The following is a 25,091-nucleotide window of genomic DNA, read 5'->3' as shown; positions in this document are numbered from 1 at the left end:
ATTATGATATTTGCTGTACCTGCAGGCATTCCAAAAAGGCTCTCCTTTTGCTGCTGATTTTTCTAGAGAGATTCTATGCCTATCGGAGGATGGAAACATAACATTTTTCGAAGAAAAGTGGTTTGCCCCCTCACCTGAGTGTTCAACTTCGGCAACTAATAATAATGTCGAAAGCCTGAGCCTCCGCAGCTTCAAGGGAATCTACATTGTATCTGCTGCGATATCTACTATTTGTTTTCTGCTATTTCTCATTCGCTTGTTCAGGAATTCACGGCCTCATCAAGAAGCAGATGGAGGCCATCTCACTCCAGGTGGTAAGAGTGGTTCAAGCAGTGAAGAGAGAATTACAAAATACTTTTACAACGGAAATAAAACCCGAGTTCCTAGGAGGGCTTCAACTTTTGCTCAAGCACTAGATAAGGATGAATGGGGCTCTACGAAGTGGGAATATGTGAGTAACTCTGACAATTTGGAGACTAATTAGGGTTCCTCGCAAGCTCAGACTGAAATGCCATAAATTTCACGACATAAGGATCAAAAAGATGAAAAGAAAATGAAGAACATGGCCAGAGATCAAGGTTACGGTGAATATTAATTAGTTCTCCTAACTCCATTTGCAGTGATTAAGGTCGTTGTTGACTAAGCACTGAAATTTGTCAATAGGATTAGATGCATACACTAAGCTAAGTCTATAGATTCAGGATATGATTTGGTAGGGTGATTTATCTTTTTTTAATATATATATATATATATAAAAACTCAGGAAACTCATGAATATTATTTATGTACATTTGCTGGTAAATTTAATAAATCCACGAATCGAAAGAAAAACAAATATTGCGAAACTCTTGAATCTTAAAGTAAAGGGAACATTACCAAAAAATTGATGAATACAAACGGAAATACCGAGAAAATATTTCCATCGAAAATATACCGACAGATTTTACCGATGAAAATATTCTCTTGGTATATACCGAGGGAATTACAGTGAGAAACAAAATAATTAAAACAAAGTAAAAAAAATGATGACCTGACGATTTTACCAACAAAATTACCGAAATATACCGAGGGAACAGGAAATATTTCCGTCGGTAAAATCTGTCGGCAAAACCGTTGGTGAACTGTGAATACTATTCACCATGTCAATTACAAAGGGAATCATCGACTGAAAATTCCGTCGGTATTTTCCGGATGGAACTGTTCACTTCCCAATTGCACTGTTAATTATTGTTCTTTATAGATAAAATCACCGACGGATTGAAAAGTCCTCGGTGTTATTTGACGGTTTTCTAAAAACTTAAGATTAAATTAAAAATTTAAATTAAATATTACAGACGGAATCACCAACAGATTGAAAAGTCGTCGGTGATATTTAGCGGTTTCTGAAAAAATTTTATTAAATGAAAATTTTAAATTATATATTATAAACGAAATCACTAACGGAATGATTAAAAATATTAATATTTAATTATCCATCGGTAAAACACTCCAATAAAAAACCTAGAATCCCTAATTTCACAACAGACCCGTCTCCTTTCTTCTTCTTCTTCTTCTTCTCCCTCATATGTAAAAAACATCAATATCCATTTGTTTTTCTTCTCTTCTCTCCTCAACTCCTTCTCTTCTCCTCTATGCTCAGGTATGTCTTCTTTTCCTTTCTTCTTTTTTCTTCTTAATTTTTTTTTAATTAGTATACTTTATGAATTTGTTTTTCTCTTCTTAGCTTCACTTACAACTACATTAAGGTAAGATTTCTTTTATTTCGTGTTTTTTTCACTATATTTGTTTTTTATTTGTTTTTAATTGTTTTTGTTCTTAATAATTGTATGAATGTTGGTGTAGGATTTTTATTTTCATATGAGATCAATTTTTAATTGATTTATTTATAGGATTTTTAAATTTTTTTCATATGAATTTTTTTAGTTGAATTTATTTGTTGCAAATTTGTTTGAGTTGATTTTCTTCTTTTTTCCAAGCATTTTGAGTGTTATAGAGTGTTGATTTATATTAATTTAATTATTTTATAGTTTTGTAAAATAGATTTTTTTAAATATTTTTAAATAATTACCGACGGAATTACATACGGTATTTTGCCGAGGGAAATACCGATGGAATGAAGCGGGTAATTTTTCTTTTTGCTTGCTTTTTCTGTCAGTAAATCCATCAGTAATAATATTTTTTTATTACAAACGGACTTACCGACGGACAAAAAATTACTGACACAAGATTCACCGACGGAGTGTTTCCGTCGGTGATTTCGTTGGTAAATTAATTACCAATAGAATGATAGTGTAAATACCGACGAAACATTCCGTCGGTAAATCTAAAGATTATGATAGTGGAAGCAAATCAAATAAAAAAAGCTTGCAAACATGTCTGCGCGATGCTATGAGACTGCTTCTAAAATATGTTTTAATTTTTAATCAACTCTTATTATGCATTACAAATCTACCAAGATTAAGTTTTATAAAATTAGATGATTTTTATAAATTAAGTAAAATTTTTTAATTTTTACTAAAAAAATCCTTTCATAAAGATTTATGAATTCTGAGAAATTCTAAAGTATTATTCCTCCATAAATTTTACATGAAATTTTTTATCATAAACCAATGTTTCTAAAATCAAGATTGAAATTTCATTCTAGTTTTATCACGTCAAAATAAAAAATATTTATCAATTATTCGAAAATCTTCTTAACCCCTAAAGTTATATGGCGCCATAAATTCTCAATTAAAAATATTGATAATAATATTAATATGTAAAAATATATTATATTAGTTAACGACAAATAAATTTAAAATTTTAATGGAAAATTTTGTCTCAAACTTTTTCAATATCACTTCATTAAAATTCGCTTCACTAAAATCATGTCAAAAGGAATAATATTCTTATTATGTATTTAATTTTTAAAATTTATATGAGTACCAACTTGATTTTTATAAAAAGATAATAATTAAAAAAATACATTAAACAATGCTAAAGATAGAGTGAGTCTGGTTTAAAAAATGACAAGTTATCTAATTTAAAAGATTCCTGGTTTGTTATCTTTTCAAGTGACTTTTAAGTTATGAAAATAACTAATCACCACTTATTTTTCCTATAAAACTCTATTTTTTACAACATTTAAATTAAAAATATATCAAAATTATCTCCCATCATCTTTATAAATCCATTTTTTACTCTAAAATATATATGTATTTACCTTAAAACCTCTCAAGATCCATTTCTTAGATTTCTTTTTTAAAAAAATAAGAACAAACTTAATCATGAATCTTGATCTCATAATTCTTTTGATACCCCTAAGCATTTAAGAGATGGAGATGGACGAGGTATTTTTTTTATAATTAAATCCACCTCAAAGAACAAGATCACAACCACGACAACCTTTTCAACCACACAATAATATCAAACACATGTCCACAACAATTTCTATCATCCATACACATGAAAATGGCTTGCTTAAGCATACAATCCACATAACAACACAAGTAAAAGTGCAAAAAAATAAAAAATAAAAAATAAATAAAGAGATAGGTAGGAGAGAAACAAATGAATTTTATAGTGATTTGTTTTTACCACATACTCCATTTTCTTTTATAACTAACTGTCTACTTCACACTCTATGTCAAAGAACCAATTGACCTTTTAAGATTGGAAACAAGATTAAACCCAACATTTCCTTTTTGAGGAAGATAGACCGAAATCTATACAAGCTTGCACATAAAGGTCATAACTAAAATCTTAGTGGTTATAGTGCTATATACACTTTAACAAGAAGTTTTACTAAAAACAAATGAAATAAAATATACACAAAAAATAGATTATATTAGAAAATAATCTCAAGTCTTTAATAGGTGTAATCTAATTGTTTTTAAGTGAGGTAGGTGAAGCAATCAATATATAAGAGAATAATAAAGAGTACACTTGGAAATTAAAGGAATTGATTTTGTATAAACATGAATAAAAGCTTAATGATTGTAACAACCTTTAAAATATATAAGAAGAGGCCCATTTATAGAGAAAATCAAGCTTGTAGTTGTTTAGAATATGTAAGAATAGGCCAAGAACTTTGAATTTTTAAAGATTGGTATATAATATGGTTTAAGCTAAATGATGTAAAAACTATATTATTCAAGAGAGAATAGAGTGGTGTCATAGAGATGGAAATTAAATTGCTTGTCTTGCTTATCCTAGTTGGAAGATGAGAGATAAGGTATTTTCATATTCAAACATAAGTGCAAGGACAAGCTTGGTACGACTTTTACACACTTGAGTACAAGAGACAGAGAATAATTTCAACTCATTCAAGTAATAAATGGCCAACCATATATGCTAAAAAATCATCTAGTATATGAGTGGTCTAAAAAATGTTTATCTAGTAAGGATATCTAGTTTAGTAGTTATCTTTGAAATTTTATATCTAGTTTAGTTAATTGGTAAACCACATACTATTTGGCTTACAGTGTAGCATTCCAAAAGGCTTTAGAGATGTGTTTTGTATGGTTATCTGGTGTATTAGAGGTCTTAGACTTTTTAAGGGTTATAAGGTATTTTAGGGAATTTTATGACTAATTTTTCAGGATAATATTTTAGGTATAAAAAGTTGGTTTTAAGAATTTAGTTTTTAAAAAAACTTGAACAACATATAACATCCTAAGACTAATTTTGAAGAAAAGTATACCATTAATATAGTTTCATATTTTTATCACAACTTCAAGACTTATCGATAATCCTTGAAATGTCAGACATAGTAAAGAACCTATATCAACACAACTTTAAGAAAATGATTAGTAACTTCTTATTGGTTTGATTCATCAAAACTATGAGCAAATGATAGCTTTCTGCTAGTATTTTTTTTTCTTTTTTGATGATGACAAACTATTAATACTTTCACAAGTATTAACATGTCACCAAAAATTATGAATGATTGCTCCCCCTATGGATCACAATACATTCTCCCTATTAATTATACAATATGTCCATGAAATATATGAGAAAATCTAACGTAAACATTTCAAAATCAATAACCATAAGTTCTTGGCATATAAAAACATTTACTCACTACCAAATGAAAAGCCATTTGAAATGATATACATACTACCAATTTAAATATCATAATAACATAAAAAATAATTAAGAAGTATTTGATTATATTTAGTGCTTACGCATTTTCCTTAACTACAATTATTACCTAGTACTAGTTCGTTTCCATTCAAATTGCCAACTTTAATTCATATCCACAAGTCACTATCCAAATAGCCAACTTTAATTTAATTTTGTGAGTCTCAATCTAAATAACCTATTAATTCTCATGTTTATATCAATAGCCTCCGTTCAAATGGTTGATTGTGTAACATATCCATATTCTTAATCACTGTCCACACGACTGACTAGGTATCATTTCCCTCACCTCAGTCCCATCCACATAGCTGACTAAATATCACATTCATCACCTTAGTCTCGTCTATATGGTTGATAAAGTATCATATTCATAACCTTTCTCTCTTTTAGCTGACTAAATATCATATTTATAACCTTAGTCCCCATCCAAATGACTGACTAAGTATCATATTAATCACATTTTTACAATTAATTCATATATTCCTCCTTCAATATTTAATCTATTTATTTTCATTTTGACCATACTATGTGTCGCACCCTCGCGCAGAGCGCGGAGTCGCGGCGACCCTCCCTGAAAGCGGGGATTCATGTCGAGTTTTTTTGTTTTGTGAATAAGGGAGTCGCCACCTAGTATTATGGTCATTAGGAAACCTAACTGGTCTTTCAGAGATTCTAAGGCAAGGGACTAGTTGCGTAAAGGAAATGTATTAGCACCCCTAGTATGCCTTACCTAAGGTAAGCTGGTTGGTGTTTGGTTTGCCTTATAATTGCTATGGTGTTGGTGTTTTCTAATGACAGTTTAGAGTCTTTTGAATAAAATTATGTGTCTTCTCATTGAGAATTGCCCATTATATAGGTAGAATTTACAAGCTAAGAAAGGAAAGAATACAACAGGAAATAATATAGGTTGATACAGGAAATAAGATAGGCTGATCTTCAGCCCTTAGAAACAGCTAAGTTAGGCAACAAGAGCTTGTGGACAACAACCTAAAAGGAAAGAATTAGCTAAGCTAACCTACAGCTAGTATATCCCAATAAAGGAAAGAATAAATAGGCAAAGAATCTGCTGGCATTAAATGTGTAGGTATAGGTATTTCCTTTGACATCCCCCCTTAAATTGATGTTGGTTAATCGACAAGCATCAATTTGCCAGTAAGGAAATGATGGCGCTGACGGGGCATGGATTTGGTGAAGATATCTGCGATCTGTAGAGTGGTGGAGATATGTGGAAGGGTGATAATCTGATGATCATATGCTTCCCTGATTGAGTTACAGTCAACCTCAATGTGCTTGGTGCGTTCGTGATAGACAGGATTGACTGCAATTTGGATGATACTAGTGTTGTTAGCATGAAGTGGAGTAGGATGAACTGGACAGAAACTGAGTTCTGTGAGGAGACCACGCAACCAAATGATCTCATAGCAAGCAGCAGACATGGCTCGGTACTCTGCTTCAGTAGATGATTGACACAACCAAAAGATTGATGTCTTCTCCCAAGTGCAGGAGTGTCGAAGTAATAAATAACCCGGCAAGACCGGGGTCGAACCAAAAGGAGGTTAACTATATAAATTATAAATAACAATAATACAATAACAACAACAACAACAACAATAAGAATAGTAATAGTAGTAGTAGTAGTAGTAGTAGTAGTAGTAGTAGTAGTAGTAGTAGTAGTAATAATAATAATAATAAAGAGAGTTTTGAGATGTGATATTGATATAAGGATTAAACAATGATAAAAACAATTGTCAAGGTTAGAGGATCCACTAATGGTATTTCAAACAAGTATAGTATAAACTCTTATTATTCAACTGGAAACCACACACAAAGAAGGTTTCAATCAGATTATAAATTATTAACATGATTACATTAGTTATCTCATTCGAATAATGCTAATACTTGTAAATGTTGTTAGACATTCATGATTATAACTTATGTTAACAACAAATCAAGTTCCTTTCATAACACAAGTGTCGGTTATACCATACGGTTTGGGCTATGAAAGTGCAAAGTATTTGTTGTACCAAGTGTTATACAACATAAATCTAGATTAACTATTTAATAAGAAAAGTATTAAAAGTGAACAAGATAACAAATATAAAACATGTTAGTATTAAACATTAAAGTCCACGTCGAGTTTACACTATACTTATTCTTAAACCATTAGTGTAACCTTTTCACCTTGACATAATAAACTTAGCCAAATATAATGAAAAAGAGAAACATAAATAAACAAGATAAGAACATAAATAAGATATAAGTTAACTAAGTAAACGAAAGGAAATGAAAAGCATAAACAAGAGATTAATATAAACAAAACTTAAGCATTACAAAAAGAGAGAGAGCAAGAGCATGATCTTTATCTGAAAACCAAGATGCCTACTGCATGGCAAATGCCTCCTTTTATAGGCCAAAATTTGGAACTATTGATTTGATGACTAATTGTTGAGTGGGTGGCCACATCTTGACTTGGTGACAATCCTTATCTTTTTGTCTGAACAAAACGTCATTACTAATGTCAGAATTTGAATAGATTATCCTATGAAATTTATAGGAAATTGTCTCAGCTTTCCAACAAAAAAAGAATCAGTACATTTGGATTTCTAGAACTCGAGATATGGGCTAAACACTGAACAGTGTCTGGGCTGCAGGACATATTCTGATTTCTCTGTTGTTGCTAAGATTTGGACTTCTAAACAGCAGAATTGAGTCTTGGGCTTCGCATGAATGTTTTAGGCCTATGTCTTAGCTTTGTAGCCATATAAACCAAATTGAAATCCAAGATCTACAGCTCCAGATATGACCCAATGACTGAATAGTGTTCTAGTTTGGACAGAACCAGCATCTCTTTTCTAAGTTTGACCCTCTCTTTGTCTTCTCAATTTCAGTAGTTACACTCATTAATCAATCCAATGATTTATGTGATAGGCCTGTATTTGAGATGAACATTTACCATAAATTAAAGGTATCTTATAGTATCAGACTTGTTATTATAAAACATGCTTTAGTTAAGGAGTTATTGATACTTTAAGTGCAAAATGATGATATAAAACCTTGATAAAAATGCACTTTTAAGTACTAATTAATGATTTGGAGACGTGGTCTTATTTCTTGCATTTCCATGAGATAAGGGCATCACCAAGAAACATACACCAGCCGGTAGTAGATTTCCTAGTGTCAGGGCAACCGGCCCAATCAACATCACTATAGGCTTATAGTTGAAGTGAAGAACCTGTAGGGAAGAATAAGCCACGACTAGGAGTGCCAAGAATGTAGCAAATTATACGGCAGACAGTAGATAGATGGAGATGCCTTGGTGCTTGCTTGAATTTGCTGACAGTGTGAACAACATAACAAATGTCTGGTCAAGTAATAGTTAGATAGATAAGACTACTAACTAGCTTCTGATAGGTAGTAGGATCATCAAAAAGCTCCCCTTCGTCACAACGATATTTCACATTAAGTTCCATGGGAGTGTCAACCGAAGTAGTGTTGGTGAGGCCGGCTAACTGAACTAGTTCCTGACTATACTTGGCTGATGCAGGAAGAGACCGTGAGGTTGATGATGCACTTCCAAGCCCAAAAAATAGGTGAGCTAACCGAGGTCTTTCATGTGGAATGTAGAATGCAACAAAGTCTGAATCGCAGAGATTGCCTCCAAGTCAGAGCCAGTGATGACGATATCGTTCACATAAACAAGGAGGACAACGATACCCATGGATGTCTTTTGTAGAAAGAGAGAGGAGTCATATTGACTTTAAGTGAAGGAGAAACCCAGCAACGTGGATCGAAACTTGTCAAACCATACTTTCGATCCTTGCTTCAAACTATACAAAGAACGTTTCAGTTTGCAAACATCATTAGATGAGGAAGTGGATATACCAGAAGGAAGTTTCAAGTAAATGTCTTCCTTGAGATCACCATGAAGGAAGGCATTCTTGACATCCATTTGATGTAAGGGCCAGGATTGAGATGCAGCAAGGGCGAGTATAGTTCGGACAGTGGTCATTTTAGCGACTAGTGCAAAGGTCTCATCATAGTCAAGACCATATTCCTGTTTGTTGCCAAGTGCCACTAACCGAGCCTTGTAACGGTCGATGGACCCATCAGAACGACGCTTGATAGAAAACACAAATTTACTGCCAAGGGGATTCACAGATGAGAGGCATGGAACAACATCCCAGGTTTGGTTTTCTTCAAGTGTGAGAAGTTCAGTTTCAATGGCTTTTCGCCAACACTCGTGCTCAATTGCCTGTTTATAAGATGAAGGAAGAAAAGTAGAAGACAAGGTGGTTGTGAAAGATGAGGAAGGAGAGTAACCATACCTATCAGGGGGTCTACGAGCCTGAGTACTTTATCGATGACAGGGGGTTGTAGTTGCTAGAATAGGAGCAGTAATCGAGGAAGGAACGTGAGGGGGCTTGAGAGGGTCTGGAGGCTGGTGGGAAGTAGCAGATGAACATCTTTGATATACTAGGAGAGGTTTAGAAGGGACTGGAGCTACAAAAGAGTTAGTAAACATACGCAAAACAGAAAATGAAGGAGGAACAGGATCCTGATGCACAGAAAAGAAATATTGGTTTTCTAGAAAGATCACATTTATAGATTTTCGAATGCGACGCAGATTTGGGTCATAGCAAAGAAAACCTTTCTGGTGTACTCAATATCCTAGAACAACACATTGAATTGACTGGGCCGTGAGTTTTGTGCGTTTATGTGCATGAAGATGCACATAACAGACATAACCAAAGGTACGGAGGTTGGAATAAGTTGGAGGATGACCAAACAACCTGAGGAAAGGAGTGTCGTGGTTCAATGTGGGGGAAGGCAATCTGTTGATGAGGTGGACAACAGTGGAGAGAGCTTCCCACCAAAAACGAGAAGGTATAGACAACTCTAATAGGAGAGTACGAACAACATAAAGAAGATGACGATTCTTTCTTTCAGCCACCCTATTTTATTGAGGTGTTGAAGGGCGAGACCGTTGAGAAATGATGCCATGATGCTGTAAGAAGTCTTGAAACAAATTAGACATATACTCACCCCCATTGTCAGAACGAAGGATTTTGATTTGGGCTGAAAATTGGTTCTGGATATGTGCATGAAAAATCTTAAAAACAGAAAATACTTCGTCTTTAGAATGAAGGAAATAAATCCATGTCAAATGGCTATAATCGTCAATAAAAGTGACAAAGTATTTGTAATTAGCATGAAAAGTGACTGGTGCCATACCCCACACATCATTATGTATCAAATCGAAAGGTTGGACTATGTGTGGTGTGTGAATAGGAAAGGGTAGAGTTTTACTTTTGCCAAGCCTGCAAGAATTGCAATCAAACTGAACAGCACTAAGAGATGGTGAATCTTTATTTCCAAGAAAACCAGATTTCAATAAATCATGAAGAACATTAGAGTTTGGATGTCCGAGATGTTTATGCCACACTTGGTAATCTACATGAGCAGAATTACAAGTGACAAAGGGCAAAGAAAAAGGAGACAAAGGAAATTAAAGAGGGAAAAGACGTCCCACTTTAGGCCCCCTCGCAATCATTCTCCTTGACTGTTGATCCTGCACAACACAACCAGATTTGGAAAATTCCAGTTTACAATCATTTTCAACCAACTAACCGACAGACACAAGATTGGTGGTAAGACCAGGTGATACAAAAACATTAGTGAGAGAAGGAGAAACATCACTAGTGGCCGTGATAGGTAAATGACTGCCATCAACAATATGAATTTTGAGATTTCTAAAATATTCGTTGACATTGGTAAGAGAAGCAGCATTGTTTGTCATATGATTGGAAGCTGCGGAATCAAAATACCAAGAAGATGATGTAGAAAGATTTTTACCTGAGAGTCCCAAAGCTGAAAATGCAGAAATTGTAAACACCCAAAGGAAAATATATATATATTTAGAGAGAGAGAGATGATGATGAATGCAGTTTTCGCTGCCGATGCAGAAATCGGCAGCGACGCAGTTTTCGCTGCCGATGCAGAAATCGGCAGCGATGCAGTATTCGCTGCCGATTCTGGACTGGGCAGCGATGCAGTTTTCGCTGCCGATTCTGGACTGGGCAGCGATGCAGTTTTCGCTGCCGATTCTGGACTGGGCAGCGATGCAGTTTTCGCTGCCGATGCAGAAATCGGCAGCGATGCAGTTTTCGCTGCCGATTTCTCAATGAACAGTGACGCAGAGCTGGGAGGGAGGGGTAAAACTGATTTTAGATAAACCAAACAAGGATAAGGACACACCTAAACCAACCCCCAAACAACCCATTTCATTGGATGGGTAGTATAAATACAAAGAGGGGAGAGAGAATGACCCATCTTCTTCCAAATCCAGCAGCTGCATGCCGTTCTTTCCCTTCCCCTTTCACAACAGAAACGTGAATCAGACCAGTAGAGATTACTTTGTGAACTTGTGAGGGAGAGATGAGACCTTGAGAGAGGAGTGGGCAGCTGCATAGAGGAGAGGAAAAAGAGAGCTGGAAAACGTGAGAGGAAGAAGAAGGAGGAGAACCAGCAGCTGAATAGTGTCCAACCTTCCTCAAACTTAGTTAAATTCAGAAGGTATGGGTCATGAAACTCTCTTCCTCTCCCCCGTAAGATCAAAAACGAAAATGAAGAAGAAAAACCCTAAGAAAAGAATTGATCTAAGACCTAAGCCAGCTGTGAAGGAAGCTGAAATTAACCAAGAGAACAAGCAAACAAAAGTGAAATAAAGTCAATTTCAGAACATCTAACAAATCATGGTAGAGGGCTGGCTTTAACTAGGGGGTAATTAATGTGTTCTGCTGTGATGTTGTTGCTGGACTTAATGTGTTCTGCTGTGATGATTGTTGCTGGAATTAATGTGTTCTGCTGTGATGTTTGTTGCTGGAATTAATGTGTTCTGCTGTGATGATTGTGCTGAAATTGATGCTGCCGATTTGTGTGTTGCGCAGCGAAATTCTGTTTCGCTGCCGCAACTGAACCTGCTGCAGCGATTTGATATTCGCTGCCGATTTGTGTGTTGCGCAGCGAAATTCTATTTCGCTGACGCAACTGAACCTCCTGCAGCGAATTCATATTCGCTGCCGATTTGTGTGTTGCGCAGCGAAATTCTGTTTCGCTGCCGCAACTGAACCTGCTGCAGCGATTTGATATTCGCTGCCGATTTGTGTGTTGCGCAGCGAAATTCTGTTTCGCTGACGCAACTGAACCTCCTGCAGCGATTTGATATTCGCTGCCGATTTATGTGTTGCGCAGCGAAATTCTGTTTCGCTGCCGCAACTGAACCTCCTGCAGCGATTTGATATTCGCTGCCGATTTGTGTGTTGCGCAGCGAAATTCTGTTTCGCTGCCGCAGCTGAACGTCCTGCAGCGAAGTGATATTCGCTGCCGAGTTGTGCGTTGTGCAGCGAAACTGTGGCGCCAACAGCGGTGCAGTTCTCGCTGCCGAACTGGCAGCCTGCGGCGAACCAGTTCTCGCTGCCGATTCCTACAATAAGCCTCCTAGGCAGGAATGACTTAAATGCTAATAACAATTTCATGATGTGATGGTGTAAAATAGGGAACACTTGAATGTGAACATATGAACTATAGAAATAAGTGTGATGATGAATGTGATTCAAAAATAAAATAAATACAACTGTGCTGATTTGTGACCATTGATGTCTTAGGTGGTGCGGTCGGGATTGGACCATCATCAAGACAGGAACGACCCACAGGTGGAGCAGGTAGGTGACTTGCACCTTTCTTTTTCATACGTTGAATCTTGGAATATTTTAACTTGAGTACTACCATATTGTTAGAACCGATATTAAATTGTCGAACGCTTAATTGTTGATAAAAGAGTGATTAGCTTCGGCTAATGGCATCCGAATGGATGGCCGGGATGAAGGACTGATTAGCTTCGGCTAATGGCATCCAAACGGATGGCTGGGACAAAGAATGATTAGCTTTGGCTAATGGCGTCCGAATGGATGGCCGGGATGAAGGACTGATTAGCTTCGGCTAATGGCATCCAAACGGATGGCCGGGACAAAGAGTGATTAGCTTCGGCTAATGGCATCCGAATGGATGGCCGGGACAAAGAATGATTAGCTTTGGCTAATGGCGTCCGAATGGATGGCCGGGTTAAAAAGGGATGATTTTGCTGCCGATTGTGGATCGGCAGCGACGCAGTTCCGCTGCCGATTCTGGATCGGCAGCGACACAGTATTCGCTGCCGATTCTGGATCAGCAGCGATGCAGTCTTCGCTGCCGATACAGACATCGGCAGCGACCCAGTTTCGCTGCCGATTCCTTGATCGGCAGCGATGTAGTTTCGGCTGCTGATTTTAGGATTGGCAGCGACGCAGCTATCGCTATGGAATCCGGATGGATAGCCGGGACAAATAAACGACTAGTTTCGGCGAATGGCATTTGAAAACTTGTGTATCTATATGTACTACTAATTGTTACATCAAATACATGAAGAAATTATAAATGTTAATGCTTATTTAATTGCTAGGCCGTTAGTTACCATTATTATTATTATTAAGTATTTGTTTTCTCTTAAATGTTTTGTACTGCTGCAGGGACGTCACACCAACGAGATGTCTAGGATACCCGATACACGGGAACCTACTTTTGCAAGGAATTAAGTAGATGCATTCTAAATCACAATGTATTTTGTAGGGATCAATGTACTGAATGTATAACTTTTATTAGATCCTTTTTGTTTAAAAATTGTGATGGCTATTAGAAGTATAAGAGTGCAAACTCATGTCCATGTATATATATTTTTAATATGAACTTCAAATCATGCAACCTTAATATTATGTGTTTGTGTAAGATTCGCTTTTGAATGAACTGTTGATTGTATGGATTGTATTTTGATGATGTGAGGATTCAAGTTCTTTGATTACCGGCACCATGTGTATTAAATATATATATATATAAAAAAAAAATTTACTATTGTTTTGGGCTTAGAAAGCCGGGTTGTTACAGAAATGATCATTTATTGAATCATGGCAGGAGTCACGGATTGGACAGGAGTAGGAGCACTTTATGTCAGAGGTGAAGAGCCAACTAAGACGGTATATGCTGTCTCTATTTTCTTGGGAGGTCGAGTAGGGCATTCTTTGATGATATGGCCATCTTTTTTGCAATAGTTGCAGAATTTTCGAGGATAATTTGTAGCATAATGGCCAAATCCCTTACAACAAAAACATTGAATAGTGCTCATATCTCTACCTCTTGGATTACCTTGTGCTGCATAGGCCACAAGAATAGATGTAGATCGTCATTGTTCCATGGTGGTTTGAGTGAGAAGGCGTTGTTCTTCGCAAAGGAGGTCACTAAGGCATGTATCCAAGGAGGGAACAAATTCTCGGTTCATCATGTTGGATTTGGTGCCTTCAAATTCAGGTCTCAGTTTCATTAGAAACTGATCCCGTTGAGTAGTTTCATGAACAGATTGAACAAAGCTAAGACCTTCGGATGGTAAGCCAGCATAAACTATATTAGTGTATTCAATCCAAAGATTAATGAATCTAGAGTAAAAATCAGAGATAGAAAGACTATCATGTTGAAGAGTGCTCAATTCATGTTCAAGATGAAACCAACGAGCAGTGTTTTATTGGCTATAGAATTTCTTCAGGTAAGTCCATATCTGAGCTGCAGTCTAAGAGGATCGAAGATTCAAGATGATGTTAGGTTTGACAGATCCTAAGATCCAAGCCATAACTTGAGCATCCTTGACTTCCCACTTGGCGTGCTGGTCTATGTCTTTGATTTTCTCAGGAGTTGGGTTTCTTCCATCAACATATCCCCACAGCTTCTTACCTTTGACAAAAATCCTGAAATGAAACACCCAAGCAGAGTAGTTCTTGGCATTAAAACGAATCATAGAAACATCAGACTTATCTGAAGACATGAGGTCAAGAGAACTTTGATCAAGAATAACCGAGACTAAGAAACTTGATAGCAAATAATAATTCAGAGTTGTAGCTCTGATACCATAACAGTTTAGAGTCTTTTGAATAAAATTGTATGTCTTCTTATTGAGAATTGCCCATTATATAAGTAGAATTTACAAGCTAAGAAAGGAAACAATACAACAGGAAATAATACAGGCTAGTACACGAAATAATATAGGCTGATCTTTAGCCCTTAGAAACAGCTAACCTACAGCTAATATATCCCAATAAAGGAAAGAATAAATAGGCAAAGAATCTGCTGGCATTAAATGTGTAGGTATAGGTATTTCCTTTGACATCTAATCCCATTAGTTTTCCTAGGATAAGTTTGTTATGATGAACAAACTTGGACTCAAAGTCTAAAAAGAAAGAACCCTTAGTAAATATGGATCACACCCTTAGATATGCCTACAAAGTACCTAGAAGAACCAATACAGATCTCTTGAAATCTGAGTTTGATTCAGACTTAATTTATAACCTATGATTTATGAGATAGGTAAGACAGAACTAAGGAGATTCAATGTGCTTAAGAGCTCGTTTTTCCCTTAGTATTTCAAGTGTTTGCGACTCGTAAATCACAGGAAAGAGAAACAAAAAAACTAAGTTAGATATCTAAGGAAATTCAAGGTGCTTTAGAAGCCTATTTTTTCTTAGTATTTCATACTTTCACGGCTCGTAAACCGTGGAGTCAAAAATTGAAATGTCCCCAATTATAATCGAGACTTCTTTCAAGGATGTGTGATAAATAATCATAACTTATTATTCCTAGAAAAATATTTTGGATATTAACCACTTGGAGTTTCTTTATCCAAATATTAACAGTGAATAATAACAAATTATTCCCAATAATATTTTGGATATTCATCCCTTAGAGATTTCTTTATCCAAACATTAACAGTGAATAATAGATGAATTCCCCAAAAAATAAGATTCTTATATTTTTTGGAATATTGGCCAACACCCTTTGGAGTTTTTCAAACATGTTATAAAATCCAGAATGCAAGAAAACAATTTTTTTGTTTAAGAAATCCATGATAAAAACACATTTTCTTTTAAAACTTGAAATATTTGTTTTTTTTAAAGGAATATTCAATATATATTAGGGTATTGGCCGTATGCAACATACATAAACATTTTTTATATTTGGTCAAAACACAAGCATCACAAAAAAGAAAAACAAGCCATACACATCCATTCTAAAATTTGCAAAAGGCCCAAAACATTGATATATATATATATATATATATATATATATATATATATATATATATAATAAATTTCCCAAAGCCAAACTTTAATCACACAAGAGTCAGTCCGTCCATTTAAACCGAAATCCTATAATTGAAAAAGGATAGCAAGTCTGTATGCACAAGAAGACCATAATTCTGAAAACAAAAACCTATAACAGTAACCATGACTCAACACCTATCCTCTTTTCCGATCTTTAATACTACCATACTCATTAGTCTCATGCAAAAGGAAACGACTTGAGCAATACCTTTATACTGAAGCAAATAAAGAACTACAAACACAAACCAACGGCCAATTAGCTCTTTTTTCAGAAAAAACAATAGAAATGAAAACGTGATCCAAAAGTCTGCTAAAAGACCGCCTTGATTGTAAAGGGACTTCCCTTGTGTTTCACTTTCTAGATAGAGCTTTATTTAGGAGCCAAACTCAAACTATGCAACATCCTAAGGCAAAGAGACACTCGAACAAAGAAAGGGAAAGATAATGAAAGCCTTTAAAGCTCACGGTTCCTCACGGCAAGAGAATAAGAAAAGAAATGTAACTTTAACATGAACAAAAAAAATCTAAACTCTAAGCCATGCATGAACCATGGGCAAGCATATGACCTTTTGTCCAACCAGAACCGAATATCCAGAGTAAAAGGAAGGAACAGGTTTGGAACAGAAAAAAACAACAGATGCCAAGTTTGAATATAGCAAGGAAGAAAAAAAATGGAAACTAACCTGCAGATCTTACTTGTCTGAATGCAAAAGATGAAGTTCAGATAGATGGAAAAGCCTTTGCCGGCCTCTGAAAACCAAAGAAAGCCTTCCTCTTTTTGTTATTAGGAGTTTTAAAAGACCCTTAGATTTTGTGAACTCCTGTTTTGCAATGTAAGATAGACTGGAGATAATCTTCCCTCTCGTTCTCGCTGTTTTTCTATATCTCTCACCTCAACCTTATGCTGGTTCTCTCGGTTTTTTTCTTCACTCTTTCTTTGTGTCTCTCTCTACTTTCTCCTCCCTCTGTTTTTGGTCTCTTCTCTCTGTTTTTACTTTCTCTTCTCACTCTGTTTTCTTTTCAAAGTCAGGGTGGCTGCTTTTCTTGGTTGGGAGAGAAAATTAGGTTTAGGGTTTTGTGGTTGCCTTCATTTTTTGTCTTAAAATTGTTTCTCTGTAAATTTTCTCCCCCCTTTTTGTATATGGTTGGAGGTTCAATTATATAGAAAATCTCTACACTTGCTATTCAAGGAAATATTGCAATAATTATTGCAGAGATTGTCTTCTATAACCAGCACCAACAAATCCTATATATATAGTATTTTATATTGTAGTGATTATTTTCCATAACCAGCACGAAGCAAATCCTATATCTATGGTATTTTATTTTGCAGTAATTATATATGATTCAGTAATTATCTCCTTGACATATTGCTTTCTTAATATTAGCCTTGATGCTTTATGTTATCGCCACATGTTCTCTCTCTCTCTCTGTTTTTTTTTTTTTGAAAATTTATCAAAACATAGGTCAAAAATTGGGTAGCAACACTATGCATCTTTCCATTCCAATCACATAACTCAATTCTTTTTATTCCAAACACATTTAATAAACAATAGAACAATTTGTTATTGCCACTGATTTATATAATTTTTTCTATTTTTTATTTCCATTGTTGTGGTAAATTCTAATTTATATATATGGACTATTGTCATTATAGTCATTCATATCTATATTATGGTCACAACCATTACGATTAAATACAAATCACATATATATTCATCTTACATCATCAACATAATTCTTATGCTAGAGAAGAGTTATAAAGGTGATCTTTTGAGAAAACTCTTGATAAAAATATCATTCCTCTCATTCTTCTTCTTGTTCTTTAACTTTGTTCTTATAAATTAGCTACCATACCTTATTATTCTTTTCAAACAAGTGGTATCAGAGCTTAGGTGTGATTATTTAACATGGTCTATTCAAACCTTCCACTTCAATGTCCTAGGTTAACGAAGAACAACTATCAAACTTGGTGTATTCAAGTAAAGGCCTGGCTAGGTTCCCAAGATGTATGAGAGATAGTTGAAAAATGCTTTGAAGAGCCTATAGATGAAGCAACGTTGACTTTAGCCCAAAAGGAAACCGTGCAAAAAGCACAAAGGAAAGATCAACTAGCATTAACAATCATTCACCAATGTTCAGATGTGTGGAGATAGGTCACTATGCTAAGGATTGTTGGAGTCCAACCAAGAGGGTTGAGAAGATTGCAAATCTTGTGATAGAAGAAGAGAAGAAAGCCACTCTACTACTAGTGTATAATGAAAGAATGCAAGATAAAGAGAACATGTGGTATCTAGACAATGGAGCCAGTAATCACATGTGTGGAGACAAAGATAAATTCATGAAGCTTGATGAAGCAATTAAAGATAATGTCACCTTTGCAGATCATTCTAAGGTTGCCATCAAAGGAAAATGTATAATTTTGATTAAATTGAAAGATGGAAGTCATCAATTTATTGGTGATGTCTATTATATACCAATGGTGAAAAGCAACATATTGAGCTTAGGATAATTGTTAGAGAAGGGGTATAAGATTAAGATGAAAGATCGTACTTTGACATTACTTGACACTAAGGCCCCGTTTGTTTGCTGGAAAGTAGTTTTCTTTTGGAAAGTGAATTCCAGGAAAGTGAATTATTTTCCGATGTTTGGTAATGTAATGAAAAATAAGTTGGAAAACACTTTCCAGTGTTTGGTTATGTCATGGAAAATGAGCTGGAAAATAACTTATTATATTTTTTTTTCAAGTTTATTAAAATAATGAGGAATAAATCTTACAAATTAAAAAGTTGAAAGTGAATGAAATTGAAAAAAAATATAATTTCATAAATTATCTCAAATAAAATAAATAATAATCAAAATAATAGAGATCAAATCTAACAAATAAAAAAATTGAAAGATGAAGAAATTAAAATAATAACAATTACCATTTCATAAATTATTTCAAATAAAAAAGTAACAATAAAAAGAATGAGGATCAAATTTGATAGATAAAAAATTTTAATTAAAAAATGATAAGGGAAAAGCAAATAACAATTATAAAAATGAGGACCAAAGTTAATATAAAAATTAAATTCTAATAGATGAAATTGAAAAAAAAAATCAAAACAAAATATATATAATCAGCAAATAATATGACATTTCTGAAATTTTCATAACTTCCGAAAAGTGTTTTCCGCCCAAAATAAAAGGAAAACACTTTCCTGGCAATCAAGCCAAATTTTCCTTTGAGTAGAAAGTGTTTTCCATTGACCAACTTTTCTAATAACAAACAAATACAGGAAAGTTTAGAAAGTGGTTTCCAGGAAACCGTTTTCCATCAAACAAATGCCCCCTAAAGGAGATATGATTGTAAAGGTATCCATGACAAAGAATAGAATGCTCTTGTTAAACATAGAGACGGATGTGCCTAAATACCTAAAATGCATGTGTGAAAGATGAAACTTGGCTTTGGCATATGAAACTTGGGCATGTAAACTTTGATAGCTTGAAGATGATGGCACAAAAGGAGATGTTGAAGGGTCTACCATATATTATACATCCAAATCAGTTGTGTGAAGGATGTTTAGTGGGTAAGCAATTTCATTACAAGAAATTGTGATCTTAACAATGAGTTTTCTAAAATAGTTTATATCAAGAGCAAATCAACCCCTACAAGAAATACATGTCGATGTTTGTGGTCCTATCAAATCATGCTTGTTTGGTAAAAATTTATATTTTCTATTTTTTATTAATGATTATTGTAGAAACACTTGGGTATATTTCTTAAAAGAAAAGTCTAATATGTTTATTTATTTTAATAAATTTAAGGTATTAGTTGAAAAGAAGAATGGTTATTCTATAAAATCACTTAGGACGAATAGGGGGTGAATTTTATTCTAATAATTTTAATGAGTTTTGTGAATATAATGGTATAAAGAGATTCCTAATGGTGCCTAGATCCCCACAATAAAATGGCATGGCGGAGAGAAAGAATAGAAGCATTCTCAACATGGCGAGAATCATGCTCAAAACGAAGAAAATGCCTAAAGAGTTTTGGGCTGAAGCTGTAGATTATGCTATCTACTTGTCAAATAGATGTCCTACTATAAACTTAAATGACATGACTCCAAAAGAAGCATGGAGTAGAAGAAAACTAAATGTCTCTCACTTGAAAGTTTTTGGAAGCATTGGTTATGTGCATGAAGATGATCAAGTAAGGACCAAGCTAGATGGCAAAAGCAAAAAGATGATATTTGTGGGCTATAACCAAAAGTCCAAAGGATACAAGCTTTACAACCCTAATGAAGGAAAGATGGTGATTAGTAAAGATGTTGAGTTCAATGAAGAAGTAGCATGAGATTGGAAGGTAAATGATGGTGAGAAATATGACTTCTTACCGATTCTTGATGAAGAGGAAGAAAGATATGAAAATCATCAAGAACCTATAGTCACACCTCCATAAACACCAATGTGTTTAACTTCTTCTTCTTCTAATAAAAGCTCAAGTAGTGGCACTCCACCAAGAAATATGAGGAGCCTTGATGACTTATATGAGGTAACTAATCATATTGATCATGTAACACTATATTGTCATCTTACTACAAGTGATACTGTAGTGTTTGAAGAAGCAATAAAAGATATAAAATGGAGAATTGCTATGGATGAGGAGATTGCATCAAATTAAAAGAATTACACATAGAGATTGGTTCCTAGACCAAATGAAAAGAAGCCAATAGGTGCCAAATGGATCTACAAAGAAAAGAAGAATGTCAAAGAAGATGTTGAGAGATATAAGACATGGTTCGTGGAAAAAGGCTATAGTCAAAAGCATGGGATTGACTATGAAGAGGTTTTTGCTCCTTTTGCTAGATTGGAGACCATTCGATTAATCATTGGCACTGCTGCCTAACATAGATAGAGAATATATCAAATGGATGTAATATCAGCCTTTCTTAATGTTTTTATTGAAGAAGAGATCTACATTGAGCAACCTATATGTTATGAAGTAAAGGGACACGAAGACAAGCTTTTAAAGTTAAATAAGGGCTTGTATGGATGGAAGCAAGCCCCAAGGGCTTGGTATAGTCACATTGATGGCTATTTCCTAAAGAATGGATTTGTTAAGTGGCCCCATGAATATGTTATCTATGTAAAGATCAAAGAGAGTGGTGATACACTTATTGTATGTTTGTATGTAGATGACTTAATCTTCATAAGAAATAATCCAAAGATGTTTAAAGACTTCAAGCAAGCAATGATCAAGGAGCTTGAGAAAACGGATATTGGTATCATGTCCTACTACTTAGGATTGGGATCAAACAAGATAATATTGAATCTTTTTTAATCAAGAGAAATTTGTAAGGAAGATTCTCAAGAAATTCAAAATAGCGGATTGTGCAAAAGAGAATACTCTAGTCGAGTGTGGAGTGAAGATGTCAAAGAATGATGAAGGGGAGAAGATAAACTCTACAATATTTAAGAGCTTAGTTGGGAGTTCGAGATATTTGACATGCACTCGTCCGAATATTCTTTATGGAGTAGGACTTGTGAGTAAGTTTATGGAGATACCAACTATGACTCACTTCAAAGCCTTGAAGTGAATTCTAAGATACATCAAAGGTATCATAGATTTTGGCTTATTTTACTGTTATTCTAATAGTTTTGATCTTGTGGGTTATAGTGATAGTAATTGGGCTGGAGATATGGATGATAGAAAGAGCATTACAGGTTTTGTTTTCTACATGGGAGACACAACTTTCACATGAAGTTCAAAGAAGCAATCTATTATCACATTATCTACTTGTGAAGCTGAATATGTAGCTACTACAACATGTGTTTGTCATTCCATATGGCTAAGAAGATTATTAAAGGAGTTGTGAATGCCGCAAGAAAAGCCTATAAATATTTATGTGGACAACTCATAAGCCATTGCATTAGCTAAAAATCCAGTTTTTCATGACAGAAGCAAGCATATTGACACAAGATTTTATTATCTAAGAGATTGCATTGCAAACAAGAAAGTTGAAGTTAAGTATTTGAAGACCCAAGACCAAGTCACAAATATTTTCACAAAGCCACTCAAATATGATGTTTTTGCAAAGATGAGAGATATGCTGGGAGAAGAATGGCGACAATTGATATTGAAAGGGAGTGTTGAAATTCAATATCAACTAGGATTTAGGCTAATAGGATTTAGAGTTTATAAGAATTTTAATATTAGTTAAAGGAGGAATTCTAGTTAATATAGAAATCCTTGATGTAGAAGGATTTGTAATAAACTAGTTTATTAAAATCCTTTTTTAATTAGAATGTTAGATTCCTTATTAGAATAGGATTTCCTCTGAATATTTTAATTTCTTGATTAGCTAGGTGACACGACCAAAAGATTGATGTCTTCTCCCAAGTGCAGGAGTGTCGAAGTAATAAATAACCCGACAAGACCGGGGTCGAACCACATGGAGGTTAATTGTATAAATTATAAACAACAATAATACAACAACAATAGTAAAAATAATAACAATAACAATAACAATCACAATAATAATAATAATAATAATAGTAGTGATAGTAATAGTAGCAATAATAATAATGATACCAATAATACTATTAATAATGATAATAATAAAGATGAAGAAGAAGAAGAAGTTGATGAGAACTTTGAGATGAAAGATTAACGTAAGGATTAAACAATGATAACAACAAATGTCAAGGTTAGAGGATCCACTAATGGTATTTCAAACAAGTATAGTATAAACTCTTATTATTCAATTGGAAACCACACACAAAGGAGGTTCCAATCAGATTATAAATTGTTAACATGATTACATTAGTTATCTTATTCGAATAATGCTAATACTTGTAAATGTTGTCAGGCATTCATGATTATAACTTATGTTAACAACAAATCAAGTTCCTTTCATAGCTCAGGTGTCGGTTATACCATACAGTATGGGCTATGAAAGTGCCAAGTACTTATTGTACCAAGTGTTATACAACATAAATCTAGATTAACCATTTAACAAGCAAAGTATTAAAAGTGAACAAGATAACAAATATAAAGCATGTTAGTATCCAACATTAAGGTCCATGTTAAGTTTATATTATACTTATTCTTACACCATTAGTGTACCCTTTTCACCTTGACATAATTAACTTAGCTACACATAATGAAAGAAAGAAACATAAATAAACAAGGAAAGGAAATGAAAAGCATAAGCAAGAAATTAATATAAGCAAAACTTAAGCATTACAAAATATAAAGAGAGAGCAAAAGCATGATCTTGATCTGAACACCAAGATGCCTAAATACATGGTAAATGCCTCCTTTTATAGGCCAAAATTCGAAACTATTGATTTGTTGACTAATTGATGAATGGATGGCCACATCTTCACTTGGTGACAATTCTTATCTTCTTGTCTGCCAAAAACGTCATTGATAACGTCATAATTTGAACATACTTAAATCATGAAAGTTCTAGGAAATTGTCTCATCTTTCCAGGGTAAACATTTGAGATCATTTGGACTTCTAGAACTCGAGATATGGGCTGAACACTGAATAATGTCTGGGCTGCAGGACAGATTCAGACTTCTCCGTTGTTGCTACATTTTGGACTTGAAAACGGCCTTGTTAAATCTTGGACTCCATGAAAGTTTTAGGCCTATATCTTAGCTTTTCATCCATATAAAGCAGACCTAAATCCGAGATCTACAGCTCCAGATATGACCCGATTACCGAACAGTGTTCCAGTTTGGACTGCACCAATCATCTCTTTTCTAAGTTTGGCCATCTCTTTGTCCTTTCAATTTTAGTACTTCAACTCATCAATCAATTCTTTCATTTATGTGATAGGCCTACATTTAAGATGAACATTTACCATAAATTAAAGGTATCTTATATTATTAGATATGTTATTATAAAACATGGTTTAGTTAAGGAGTTATTGATACTTCAAGTGCAAAATGATGATATAAAACCTTGATAAAAATGCACTTTTAAGTACTAATCATACCCCCCAACCAGCTTATTACTAGTCCCTAGTAATCAAAGCGTTAAAATAGAAAAACAATTTGCAAATTCCACAAAGCAAGGCATTCATCATTCAACTTCCATTACTCTATCTAGATAAACAAACTCTAAAAAATTTTATATATCTGCTCAATAGCTCTTAAACAAAATATTAATAAACCTTCCTTGTTATGTGCTCAATGTATAAAAACATAGATGATGGGGCTTTTATTGGAAGAAAACAATATTTTGTTTTAATGTTTAAGGTTAACTTCCTTGGGTTGAGATTATTATTACTATTATTTCTTTTCTTTTTTTTTCTTTTTTTTTGAAATATATATAACTTAAAACACAATGCATCTTTAACCCATGTAACGAGCTTTCGGCTAATGACTCCCAGACCAGTTGGTCTTAGGGCATTAGGTGTTGAGACACCCCTACGAGCTTAGTGACTCGGGTTGTAGATACTGATACGTAGATAGTGCAATATTTGATTCCCTTAAGCTTTTATCCTTAACCCATGTAACAAGTTTTGGGCCAATAGCTCCCAAGTCAGTTGACTTTAGGGTATTAGGTGTTAAAACACCCCTTCGAGCTTAATTGCTTAGGTTGGGGAGGCTACGAAACCAAACTTATCTACGTTTTTATTATCATTAATATTATCGATTTGTTTTTTTTTTTTTGAAAATTATATACTATCCCTTTCCCTTAGTTGTTACCTTTAACAAAAGAACATAAATAATGT

The 25,091-nt window shown here is 34.3% G+C and overlaps 1 protein-coding gene and 1 long non-coding RNA gene across 2 annotated transcripts in view; both read left to right on the top strand.

Annotated features, from left to right (window-relative positions):
• The window catches only part of LOC7455923 (glutamate receptor 2.5), a 74,791-nt gene that overhangs the window by 27,884 nt on the left and 21,816 nt on the right, over positions 1-25,091 (top strand). Inside the window, exon 6 of the mRNA XM_024611671.2 lies at positions 26-311. Coding sequence (XP_024467439.2) covers positions 26-311 — 286 coding nt within the window. The remainder of the gene's footprint in view (positions 1-25; positions 312-25,091) is intronic.
• On the top strand, positions 12,708-13,949 carry LOC127904037 (uncharacterized). Its single transcript, XR_008056832.1, has 2 exons — positions 12,708-12,842; positions 13,686-13,949. It is a non-coding gene; the product is annotated as an uncharacterized LOC127904037 (long non-coding RNA).

This window comes from Populus trichocarpa, chromosome 11 (genome assembly GCF_000002775.5).
Source record: "Populus trichocarpa isolate Nisqually-1 chromosome 11, P.trichocarpa_v4.1, whole genome shotgun sequence".
Taxonomy (NCBI): Eukaryota; Viridiplantae; Streptophyta; class Magnoliopsida; order Malpighiales; family Salicaceae; genus Populus; species Populus trichocarpa.
The sequence above is the reverse complement of the archived record's forward strand: the minus strand, read 5'-3'. Positions and strand labels throughout refer to the sequence as shown.